Source organism: Malaclemys terrapin, chromosome 3, assembly GCF_027887155.1.
Source record: "Malaclemys terrapin pileata isolate rMalTer1 chromosome 3, rMalTer1.hap1, whole genome shotgun sequence".
In the NCBI taxonomy this organism is placed as follows: Eukaryota; Metazoa; Chordata; order Testudines; family Emydidae; genus Malaclemys; species Malaclemys terrapin.
The window spans coordinates 142687788-142699879 of record NC_071507.1 but is presented as its reverse complement, the minus strand read 5'-3'; the positions used below and the strand labels follow the sequence as shown (position 1 = coordinate 142699879).

At 43.2% G+C, this 12092-nt stretch overlaps 1 protein-coding gene across 7 annotated transcripts in view; it reads right to left on the bottom strand.

The window, feature by feature from the left end:
• The window catches only part of SYNCRIP (synaptotagmin binding cytoplasmic RNA interacting protein), a 36769-nt gene extending 25763 nt beyond the window's left edge, over positions 1 to 11006 (bottom strand). For 5 of the 7 annotated variants that reach the window (XM_054024161.1, XM_054024162.1, XM_054024163.1 and 2 more), the window contains exons 1-6: positions 10815 to 10901; positions 9298 to 9457; positions 8297 to 8415; positions 7994 to 8101; positions 4741 to 4854; positions 4468 to 4644 (exon numbers count right to left, since the gene is read on the bottom strand). In XM_054024161.1, coding sequence (XP_053880136.1) covers positions 4468 to 4644; positions 4741 to 4854; positions 7994 to 8101; positions 8297 to 8415; positions 9298 to 9445 — 666 coding nt within the window. In that variant the 5' untranslated portion in view covers positions 9446 to 9457; positions 10815 to 10901. Of the gene's footprint in view, positions 1 to 4467; positions 4645 to 4740; positions 4855 to 7993; positions 8102 to 8296; positions 8416 to 9297; positions 9458 to 10814 lie in introns of all 7 variants that reach the window. The other 2 variants (XM_054024167.1, XM_054024166.1) reach the window with 2 other exon arrangements.
• Positions 11007 to 12092: the final 1086 nt, after the last annotated feature.

The following is a 12092-nucleotide window of genomic DNA, read 5'->3' as shown; positions in this document are numbered from 1 at the left end:
ACTAGATAATGCACTATGCAGAACTACAGCAGTTGGCGCTTATTCTACCTAAAGTGTTGACAATAAAGGTACTGCTTCCAGTCACACTGCAGAGCAAAACTTCCCCTGGTTACCAACTATAAGCTCTTCTTAAACTGAACAAAGCACATAATAGCAGGTATTCAGGTTCAGTTCACAAAACCCTCAACAAGTCGGGGTCCAAGAAAAGCCTTCTATTGGAAAAAAAAATATGGCTCTCGTATAAACAATATGCATACACTGTTTGACCTCACCACCAATTCAAGCAGCTTCTGGACAAAAAACTAGAGCAAGAGAGACACACACACCACGCACAAATTAGCTATTTTCCTTGCAAGCTTCACCATAGGCTGCTCTCCAGTTAGGAAAGTTGATGTTTCTTAGCCAACATTTTCTCAAGGCAGTTAGCTTGCCATTCATTCTGCAAGTGATATTTTGTTTGAGAGATTGACACAGGTAGTTTTTCTTCTGTAGGACCAAGTTCTCCCATACTTCCTCTGCAGTGAATGCTTAAGTCTGCTTCTTCCAGGTTTTGCTAGCTCAATTCTCTGATCCTGTAGAACACTGATTCCGTCTTGCTGAACATTTTCACCAATGCTTGACAACCAACAGTGAACTACAAGGTAATTCTTAAGTACAAACTTCCACGCATGGAGAGGATTCTCATTTCTCTATTGGCTGCAGTAGTAACTCCCAACCATTTAAGAAGTACCCCCAAACCAAAACCTAAAAATTACCATTAATAGTATCTGTCGCTCCCGTTTCACAGGCTACAAAGAAAAAGCTTCAAAAAGGTCAATGAAGTTCCAGAGCTTGCATATCCACTACGGTAGTACCAGCTATTATGCTACTGATAAACAGCATGTTCTACCTAGGAACTACTAAGTATGGTTTCCCTGGAAATTCAGGTGAATGGCCAATATCCCTCAAAGCTGAAAAAAGTCCATTACTTTATGTGTCAGACAGCCTCAGTTAAATACAGGCATATTAGATCGAACACTGCATATCACCATTAAAAAGGACCTTAAAGGTTAGCCAGCATCAAGTCGGGCCCCAAAAGTAGCTTTTGTAAGAAAAAGTACTTACAAAATTTAAGGCAACAGGAATGTTTCCTTTTTTTAAAATTAAAAGTTTTAATATACATTCCCTGAAGTGTTTGCAGCCCAAAGACATTACAGCAAAGCGCTAATTTAACAAGAAAACTGAGTAACCTAGTCTCACTGTCCAATCTAAGAGAAGCAGAAAACATTAATAGCATAGTAAAAAATAAATCAGATCTTTAGTTTAATATCTATGGGTATTACAAATGTACATATGATTTTAAAAAGTTTTGTAAACCAGCAGAGTCCCTTTAAACATACCACCTGTAATTTTACATTAAGTGGGGTCAAGCCCAGTATTTACAAGGGAGATTGCCATGGAACACAGACAACAGAAGCAGCATTGCCAATTCAACATATTTATGCTTTCTCCCAAGTCAGTTTTGAATCAATGCCCCAAACTGGTATTAGGCACACAACTGAAGTGTCTTTTGAGCATGCAAAACAGGTCTGACCTCTTGGGGGCCAGTCATCTAAGATCCCATACTTCTTTCTGTAAACTAAATGCGTTAATCCAACAGCTCTGATGAGACTAAATCTGTGTCATTTCACCCACCGAGAATTCCAACAGCAGTTTTAGTTAGCGTATTCACTTCCTATATTGAACAGTAAGTTACACTGCTGTGTGCAGATGGCACAAATTACTTCAAGACACCTGTGGCTAATCTCACTTCTATCTGAGCTACTGGTCATCAGTTTTGCATTAGTTCTAGATTTTTCATTACAGAGTTAAATAAAACCATACTCATAATTTTATGGATTGTCACAGTAAGAAATTTGGTTCCTCAAGCAAGCAAAAAGGCTTCTAAAATGGGAGAAGTTTAGAATGATGGAATCTTTCACAAAGTGGCCTGATAATCTTGGGTAGCGGTAAATAAAGAAAACTATAATCCAGAACAATGGCATGGAATATTTTTTAATCACACACTCCATTGCAGTGCCTCAATCTCAATTTACAATCACCCAAGTTACTCTAGTCATGGATTTCCTGAGTGAAGTCTGTTAATAGTTCCAAGTCGTGCAGTGGACTTGTGATGAACACACATGTTCACCAAAGACTAGGATGACCCCAAACTCACTTTCAACAGTGATCCATAGTAAAATGTTAAGCCAGTTTATCAGACGATAAATACAGTGTGCTAAAAGTAAAAAGATGTAACCACACACGATTCTCCTGCTAAAGTACTGCTTTGAAATCTACTTGAGATTAAGGGGGAAAAGCAAACACAATATGACAAATGCTCACTTTAACATGCTGAAAAACAGGAGTGTGTGTGAAGACTGATTATTCCGTTCAGATTTATTACAAGAAATAAGGGTGAAAGCCAAAAAAAAAAGATTACAAATTCCACAAACTCAATTTACTTCCACAAAATCTAAGGTTTATACAAAAAGTTTGCCACTGAGCAGCCTCCCTAGTCCCATGACAGAGAGGCTTCTCACCAAGGCACAGTGCCCCGATCTTACTGGTATCCCCATACTCCTACCTTCTGAATTGGCCTCTGGGTAGTATGCACCTGGTAAGTTTTTCCAAATCATGATTTAACCAGCCAAGTGTGGCTGGCACCTTATACAAAACCAACTAATGCCAAGGTACTTGCTTTAAATTAGTATATTTTCCCCATACCCACTCCTCAGCTGAATGGACGCTGCTAATTTGTCAAGAACACCACATTGTCATGTCCTAGTACTTAGGCTGGAAAGGTTTCCCTGCCAACCCCAAATTTTCCCTTGTATTTCCCTAATCCACCCCGTCTAACAATTTAAACAGCATATGGTTCTTTATACAATGTCTGATTATATAAATATCTTAGATGGAAAGCCTCATACTTTTGCAGCACTAGAGACCCTTTATACACAAGGGAAGGAGGATCAAGTCGAGCTTAATCATATCAGCTTAATATAGCAATATAGATGGCCTTCCAAATCTACAAGTATGGTGCATTTAAAGACACCATCTATTTGAAAGTCAAGTTTTAAACCTACAGTTAAGTAACTTCTAAGATTCAATCTTTTCATTTGAGGGAAAAAAAGTGTGTTTCCAGTTTACTTGCAGCATCTGATAGCACTAAACATTCAGTCAGTTTTCATTGTTTTGCTGTTAGTCAGTTGCATCACTCTGGTTCACTAATCTGGACAGAACTCATGCAACAGGGTGTTTAACAGCAAAGCTGAAACCAAAAAGGCAACAAGCAGGTATGTGCACGGACAAAGTGGATTTACCCCAAGCATGTTGGTTGGTGTTCTTTGAGCCCACCAAAATCTTTTATAAAAAAAGACAAACGCAGAAAAACCCTTATGTTTTTAAAGAAAGTTAAGAATTTGGGGACATTATTTAAAATGTATTCTATCAAAAGTTTAAATTATCTTAGTTCCTAAATGAGTGTCCCAACAGAAAGCTGGCAATCTAGTATCTGTGAATCATGCAGAGTTCAGATCCAGATTTCACTAGGCTGAAAAAACTAAAACCACAATGGTGACAACATGCTCAACACTGAGAGGATGGTAACATCATGCAATGCTGTCCAGAAAATACTCAGTACTGAGTGGCCTGTGATTTTTATTCAGCATTAACTGAGTAGCCTCTGATCTGTATTCAGCCTTAATTTGGGGGTGGAGAGGCATGGCCAGGACACCGTAAGAAAAATCTTTATTTATTTATTTGGTAGAATGGAGGAGACACACAGTAGGTGGTTCAGTGTTCATGCTGCATATCTGAAAGGCCGTGGTCCATAATTTACTTCACAATATTTCGTACTTTTGTTCAAATTAAATACTGTGTTCTCTTTCTTTAGATTTTGGTAATCTCACCATCCAAAGAGTTTTGAACAAGAGAGGTAGAATAGTTTGCTACCAAGAACAACCTGTCTGAGGTCTCTCACAAAATTCAATACCTTTTTAAGAACAGTTACTTACCTTACAATAAGTGTGGTTCTTCAATATATTTTGTCCCTATGTATCCCACTATCAGCACACATGCACACAAAGTGTGCGCCAGCAGTTGGATCCACACAAACACCTAATTTAAGAAATTCTTCTAGAAGAAAGCAATCCAAAGTAACCCTCCTCAAACACCACCTCTTGTTCAACAAATGGGGCATCAAGGATTTTTTACTAATTTGAAATTTTGGATTGCCCTACTAGATTATGCCAGCAGTGCATCTAGTTTAGTATCCTGTTTCTGATATTGGCCAGTAACAAATAATTCAGAGAAAGGTGCAATAGACTACCTACAAGTCCATTACGTGTGTGACTGGCTCAAAGGAACTTATTAGCCACTTACTAACAGAGATTATAGTAATTGTTTATGGATTAGGGAGTGATCTCATAAAAGGCAAAGAAAACTTACCAGTTTAACAGCCTCCTGAGCTGCCTCTTTAGTACAGAAAGTGACAAAAGCATATCCTCTGTTTAGACCAGTTAGTGGATCCATCATTAAGCGCAGATCCCAGATAGGCCCAGCTTTCTCAAATAATGGAACAAGCTCATCTTCAAATAAGTCTCTTGGAATCTTGCCCACAAATATCTAAGTAACAAACATATTTAACATTGTTTAAAAAAACCAAACAAACATGGTATAAGTGGGTTGTTCTTTACATGAATAAAAAGATCTCCTACTTACCTCTGTACCAACAGAAGGCTGTTGTCCTGAATACACAGAATCTGGAGGAGGACCACCATACTTCCTCTGTCCAGTAGTCACATCAAGTGTATATCCTGTTCTTTCCAAGAGTGCCTTCAAGAAGAAGTTGAATATCTTAGGTCACGTACAATTCCCAATTTATCAAGACAAATAGACTATAACAAATAAGTAACCATAAGAACAGCCAATGGCACATCTCTCCCAGTATCCTGTCTCCCAACAGTGGCCAGCACCAAATGCTTCAGAGTGAGAGAACAGAACAAGACAATTTATTGAGTGATCTGATCCATCCCCCATCATCCAGTTCCAGCTTCTAGCAGTCAGAAGTTTGGAACACTCAGAGCATGGGTTTGCGTCCCTGACCATTTTGGCAAATAGCCATGGATGGACCTATCCTCCACAAATTTATAAGAACATCCATACTGGGTCAAGACCAATAGTCGATCCAGCCTCGTATCCAGTCTTCCAACAGTGGCCAATGCCAGGTGCTTCAGAGGGAATGAACAAAACAGGTAATCGTCAAGTGATTAATTCTCTGTCACCCATTCCCAACTTCTGGCAAGAGAGGCTAGGGACACTTCAGAGCATGGTTTTGCATCCCTGCCCATCTTTGTTAACAGCCACTGATAGGCCTATCTTCCATAAATGTATTTCCAGTTCTTTTTTGAACCCTGTTATAGTCGTGGCCTTCACAACATCCTCTGGCAAAGAGTTCCACAGGTTGACTATGCGTTGTATGAAGACAAACCTCTGTTTGTTTTAAACCTGCTGCCTATTAATTTCATTTGGTGACCCCTAGTTCTTGTGTTATGAGTAAACAACACTTATTTACTTTCTCTATGCCGCTCATGATTTTATAGACCTCTATTATATCCCACCTTTGTCGTCTCTTTTCCAAGCTGAAAAGTCTTATTTACTCTCTCTTCATATGGAAGCTGTTCCATACCCCTAATAATTTATGTTGCCCTTTTTTGTTCCTTTTCCAATATATCTTTTTTGAGATGGGGGGACCAGATCAGCATGCAGTATTTACAATGTGGGTGTGCCATCTCATTCTTGCCATCTCACTCTTTTTTTAAACAATTATACTTTTGGCCTCCACAACATCCCCTGGCAATGAGTTTCACAGGTTGACTGTGCATCATGTGAAAAAGTACTTCCTTATGTTTGTTTTAAATCTGCTGCCTATAAGTTTCATTAGGTGAGCCAATGATTCATTGGTTCATGTGTTATGTGAAGGGGTAAGTAATACTTCCTTATTCACTTTCTCCATACCATTCATTATACCTTTCTTTGGCATCTCTGTCTGTATTTCCATGTTAATATTACTGCTTTGAAACTTACAATACACTGTAGGTTTATATGCACATGAAACCAGAACCGTTAACAAGTGTAACCATACTGAATATTTTAATATGATTAATGCTGTTGGGTTGAGGCAGAATAGTTAGTTCCGAGAAACAGGCAAGGTGCATCTTCATAAGAATAGATCCAGGAAATTTTATTTTTAATGTAACAATGAAACCAAGTAAAGACATCTCAGCCAGATACCCTTGTTTTTGCTTACACCTTCCTGCACATACATGCATGTATTCCAATGACTCAATGAAACTACTCACACATCAAGTTAAAGTGCACATGTGAGTTGTTTGCAGAACTGAAGCCTTACCTCACCTGTCAAATGCAGCTACTACTTCCTTTCTCCCGCCCTTTGTCTTGTCTAAATTACAAGCTAGGGTCAGGGCGTATCTCCTACATGTATGTACGGCACCCCAGTACAAGGGACTGACCTTGGCTGGAAAATCTCGATACTAACGTAACAGAAATACTAGATAATAGACAAATATAGTTTAATATTTGATATGTTAAATACCTCATCAAGCCTCTATCTGGAACAGCTTTGTTATAAAAGTAGTAAAAACGTTCGATTATTTCTCTTTCCAGAAATATTTCCACAAACAATAAAATGTCACCCATGAGGAAGAGGTGCATTAAATAAATTTAATTACATCAAGAACACTGATTTTTTCACAACTGGAGCCATGCTGAATACGATTTTGAATGGTATGGCATTGACTTGCTGTAACCATGAACAGCAAAAGCTGTATTACTCCAGGAAAATGAATGTAATTAATACTCTAGCTGTTGACAAATCACAGCCTGAAAAATTACAAATGCAAGTCAATTTTAAGAAGTGGTGATATAAATCCCAGTAAGCCCTTAAAGTTTTCTAATTAAGGCACTCAGGTCACAGCCTGCTTTTTCACCCATTTTCAAGCTGAGGAAAGTAAGAAGTTCTGAGAAGTACCCCACTACTGGTAATGTTAGAATATACAAGTTCATCATTCTACACTCATACAAAAAAGCTAAGGATGACAAACTGTTCTCCTTTCCCTAACCATCCATTTAGAGCAGCCTCGGTAAAGCTTAACTTTTAGCTTGAGTCCATTTACTATCAAGGGTCCTTGGACATCAAGGAGTTAATTTTTCAGCCTTTTACTGCTGAGACAGACTTCTGTGCACTGAAACTGTTTTTGAAATTTAAGTTAATTTTTGTATAAAGTTTACTCCACGAAAGCTTATGCTCCAATACTTCTGTTAGTCTTAAAGATGCCACAGGACCCTCTGTTGCTTTTTAACAGATCATGTGATCTACAATTGGGCTAACTCTCAAATCCACTGGATGTGTCTAAAAAGAGATAGCACCATTGCTACCCTCTTTACAATGAGTGGCTAAATTTCATTATTTAAGTCTGGGTAACAAAGAACAGATTTATCCTTAATTAAAAACAAGGTGTATTATTTGATCTTTATATTCCAAAAAAATCCTGTATTTCTTGACTTGCACAGTAGAACTTTGGGTGGAAACATTTGCCCCGAATTATGGAAGAGTGGCACACAGTACTTTTCAACCTAAAAGAGGCATGTCTTTATAGCTAAGCAACCTGCTAAAGGGGTATTTTTACATTTAATATTATAACTCACTCCAATAAAGTAAGTAAATTATACATGCACTGATATGAAGAATTTGCTACTGTTTACTTGATAAAAAGTTTCTAGTCCAAAATACATCTAATATTTGTGATTACCAGGTTCATGAATTATCTGAATTAACATTTACCAGGCAAAGCACAGTTACTGAAGGAATTAAAAAGTCAGACCTGGAATTTTTTTTAATTTTTAAAAAGAGAGAGTGGATACTATCACATACTTTACAACTTCAGACACATACCTTAATTTTTGCCTCATCTGGTCCTTTGCTAGAGTCTGCCACCTTGGTCCCCTGTTTTTCTCTCTGTCTATATGTTTTCATGACTCCACATAAAAAGGCACTTTTGTTCTGAAAAAGAGTTGACATTTTCATATTTGTAAATCTGAAGCTCAGAACCCAATTTGTTTTAAAGTGATTATCTGATTCTAATTGCGCAAAGTTCTACACATCAAAACACAGACCACTGACAAGACTTAGGTACAGTTCTTGCCAATCTAGCAGCAGTTTGTTCTTCCAGTTATATACCAAATTGCTTAACATTACCTGAACATGTGAAAGATCACTGTCTTTAAACTGCTGAAGTACTGCCAATGCACCTTCTTCATTAAATTCCTTTAAAGCTTCAATAGCTCTTTCATCTAGATCACTGTGTGCAACTAGCCCTAGGGAAAAGAAAAAAAAATTACTAATTATATTTGAGCAGCAATCTCTGGTTAACTATATTCATCAAATTTTAGTGGTCCAAGATCAATCACTGAGTTTCTGTAACAAGTAAAAAGGCTCGTATTACACAACCTACCATTCCTCCTTAACTCATCCACATGATAAAAATTATTACCATTTCCCCATTAAGATAAAAACAAAGATATTTACTGAAATAGTTATTGTATTTATGTACTTATTTTAATACCATAGGGCATCCAGATATTACATGGGCCAAAATTATCTTCATCATCCTGAACTGAATGTGGAATTGTTTATAAGCAACAGACTTCAGCTTGAACAGCACAGTAACTTGGTACATTTTGAAAAGGGGCCATCTAGCTCAAAGAGATGTAAGCGCTCAAATTGATACCACAATCAAAATCAAATACTATGCTTAAGCAGCACAACTTCTGCATCCAAGAGTCCAAATACTAAATCAGAGTATCATCTACAACAAGAGAATATAACCAGTGCCTCAGTTACTGAAAAGTTACTTACAACTATTAATATGCACCAAGCACATCACTTGCTCCTACTATGAACAGCTGTTAGCAACAGCTGGTGTAGGTATTGTCTTGTACCTACCCATCTGATTTACTGACCTCCTTCCTTCCCACCTACCCACTCCAAGTGACTTTAATGACTGGTCCCAGACTTATTCACTGGTAATACTAGGAATCAGTTATAGTATTTGATTTTAAAAAATCCATAAACCAGTACTAAAAGATACGACTGCAGTCCCCATACTTTTGGAAACCACAAAAAGTTGCTATTTTAGCCCAAAGCCAGAAGAGTCCAATAAAAAAACCAAAAGTGATTTTGCAAGTTTTACATCTTACCTGCAACGTAAATTTCATCTAGTTTTTCAGCAACTTTCTGTGGTAAACCAGCATCAAGCAATGTCTGGAAATGCTCAGAATGGGTAACTGCAGCAGAAGTATCCATGGGCTCTTCAGTACCATTCCCATTAACATGTTCAGTAGCCATGTTTCCAGATATCTGTTCAAACGCAATAAGCATCATAATTAAGCTAGAAATCTTCAAGCAGAACAATTCAAGTGACAATACATGCAACCGCCTGCTCTATGCTTCCAAAAATTTCTCAGACCACTCCCCTGCTATTTTTGATTTCGGAAGATCCACAAAAATCCTCAAAAGAAAGCACTAACACAAAGGAATACCCTAGCACCACAGCCTATAGGGGGTAGGGTAGCCTTCACTGCAGGTTTTACACAATCCAGCCAGCCAGACACTCTGACTCACCTCCCTCTCTGTCTCTTAACACTCCCTAAGAAGCCCTGAACAAGTTAGAAATGGAGCAAGACGCCAATGGCGGGGGAGGAAGGGGGAAGGGAGGAAGAGCAAATCTGCCACATGCAGCAGCCGCTACCGCGCGATACAGTCACTGACACTCACTACTGCTTCCACCTCGATCGCCTATTTCAAGCCCCCCATCTCTTGGGAGTAAATCACAGGCCATCCCGCCTGGCCGTGCACGGGGTCGGGGTCTATCCCTCCTCCGCTTCGGGGTCTGCCGAGCAGGCAGGAGGAACAAAGCGCTTCCCAGTCCGCACCCACGGGGGCGGCGGTAGCCGCCATGAGCCCAATGGAAACACGTGCTCTGCTGCGCGTTCAGATGTCCTACAACTTCCTCCAGTGACCGACTTCCCCCTCCCTCCCTAGTCCCTCAGAGATGCAGCCTCACCCCCCAGCCATCCCCCTCTCACCCCAACCCCCGGGACAGCAATTGCAACACCCCGGGCCCGATCTCGCCCCTCCATCGGGAGCTCGCCGCGCCTCCTTACTCCACCGCCTCCTCCGGCCCTGAAACAATGAGCTGGCCCGGCCCGGCTCCCACGCCACGCTGGGCAGAGCCGCCGCCCGACCCCCCAGTCCGTGAGCCGTAGCAGGCGAGGCTCGATCCCGCACGCTGGGCGCCGAGGCCGCAACCAAATAGCCCCTCCGCCGGCGGGCCCGGCCCGGCGCCTCATGGCAATGAATGGAGCTGCCGGGCCGGCAGGACAATGAGGCGAAAGCCACGCGCCCCACCCGCTGCGGGGCCTAGTGCGCGACCACCAGCTCGGGGCGCCCGCCCCCCGCCCGGCAAGAGCGGCCACGAAAGCAGCCAGCTCCCCCGCCCATCATGCAGCAGCTGGCAGCCGGGCCCCCCGCTCCCGGGAGCGGCTCACGCGGCCTAGGCTCCGCGTGCTACTCCCCGCCCGACTCCATTTTCCAGGGAGCCGGCTCCCCTCGCCCGAAAGCCCCAGGCCCGCTCCCACCCCACTCGTGGGGCGGCTGCTGCTGCCTGGAGGGAGCCCCGGCCGCGGATCCGGCCCGCCCCGGCCTGGTGTCTGACCTGTCGCTGTGGGGGAGAAGGCCGAGCGAAGGGGCTCGGGGCGCGGCTGGCGGCTCGGCGTGCGGAGGAGCTGCCCCTCTCCGCTCCCGCGGCGTGTCCGGACAGTGTGCTGGAGCTGGCGTAAAATGGCGGCCGCTCGAGCGCTCACGCCGCTGCTGGCACCAACCCCAGCCCCTTCCACTCGGCTCGGGGAGGAGGGGGGCGGAGAGGCGCCGCGCGCGCTGGCGCAGCCCCAAACCCGGGGTCTCCCAGGCAGTTCCGCAAGGGTTATCGCCTCGCCCCGCCCGCTGGGCCGCCAGCGTGCGCGCGCGTTCGCCTGTCCCTCCTCTTCTTCCTCGCTCTCCTCCTGCCGCGCGCTGTAGGTTCCACGGGAGAAGGGCGCTCTGGGGCTGTCCCCTCCCTTCCGCCTGGGCAGAGTGTGAATGAGCGAGCCCGAGACCTCCCCCTCCTCGCGTCCCGGGGGCCGAACGAGGACACACTGCCCCGGCGCCCAGCATCGGGGGCGCCGCGGCTTCCGCGTACCCCTCGCTCCCGGCATGCCAGGAATCCCGTCTCCCCACGCGGGGGAGAGAGCCGGCGGCACGGCCGGTCCGGGGAACGCGGAGCCTTCTCTGCCTCACTGTACGTCAGGCATTTGCACCCGTGCAGCTCGGGTGCAAAGCGGAGCACGCCGGTGCCCACGCTGCACAAGTGTGAATCACAGCGCGCCGTACCGTGCACGGCAGCGGGTTGAGAGCCATCGGGAAGGCGGCGCAACACTAGCGCTTTGTGTGCTTCGTGGTTGTGCTGCTTTGTACTCCTGAGAGCTCCGCAGGGTTTGTCTTCTCGCGCTGGGAGAGAAACGACTCATTTAGGTTTATAGTGAGCATTTAAAAGAGTTTCCCTTTTCCGATGGAGCGTGCCGTCTGTTTCTCCGTGTCTTACTCAAAGTTAGGGTGACCAGATGTCCCGATTTTATAGGGACAGTCCCGATTTTTGGGTCTTTTTCTCATATAGGCTCCTATTACCTCCCACCCCCGTCCCGATTTTTCACACTTGCTGTCTGGTCACCCTACTCAAAGTCCCTTATCCTGCAATTGATTGCATTGGTAGATACCTCTGCATGCCTGGATCCCAGTTGGCATCACTGCATTACCAGCAGGGGGCTTCTGCATGGTTTCAACTCCAGGATGGGGCCAAATTCGAAAAGTTTATCAATCTAATTTGTGGTGGTTTCAAACTGAGATTCTGCAAGTCATTAGCTTGTAAGGAAGCTAAAAATCCAGGATGGGTTTATGG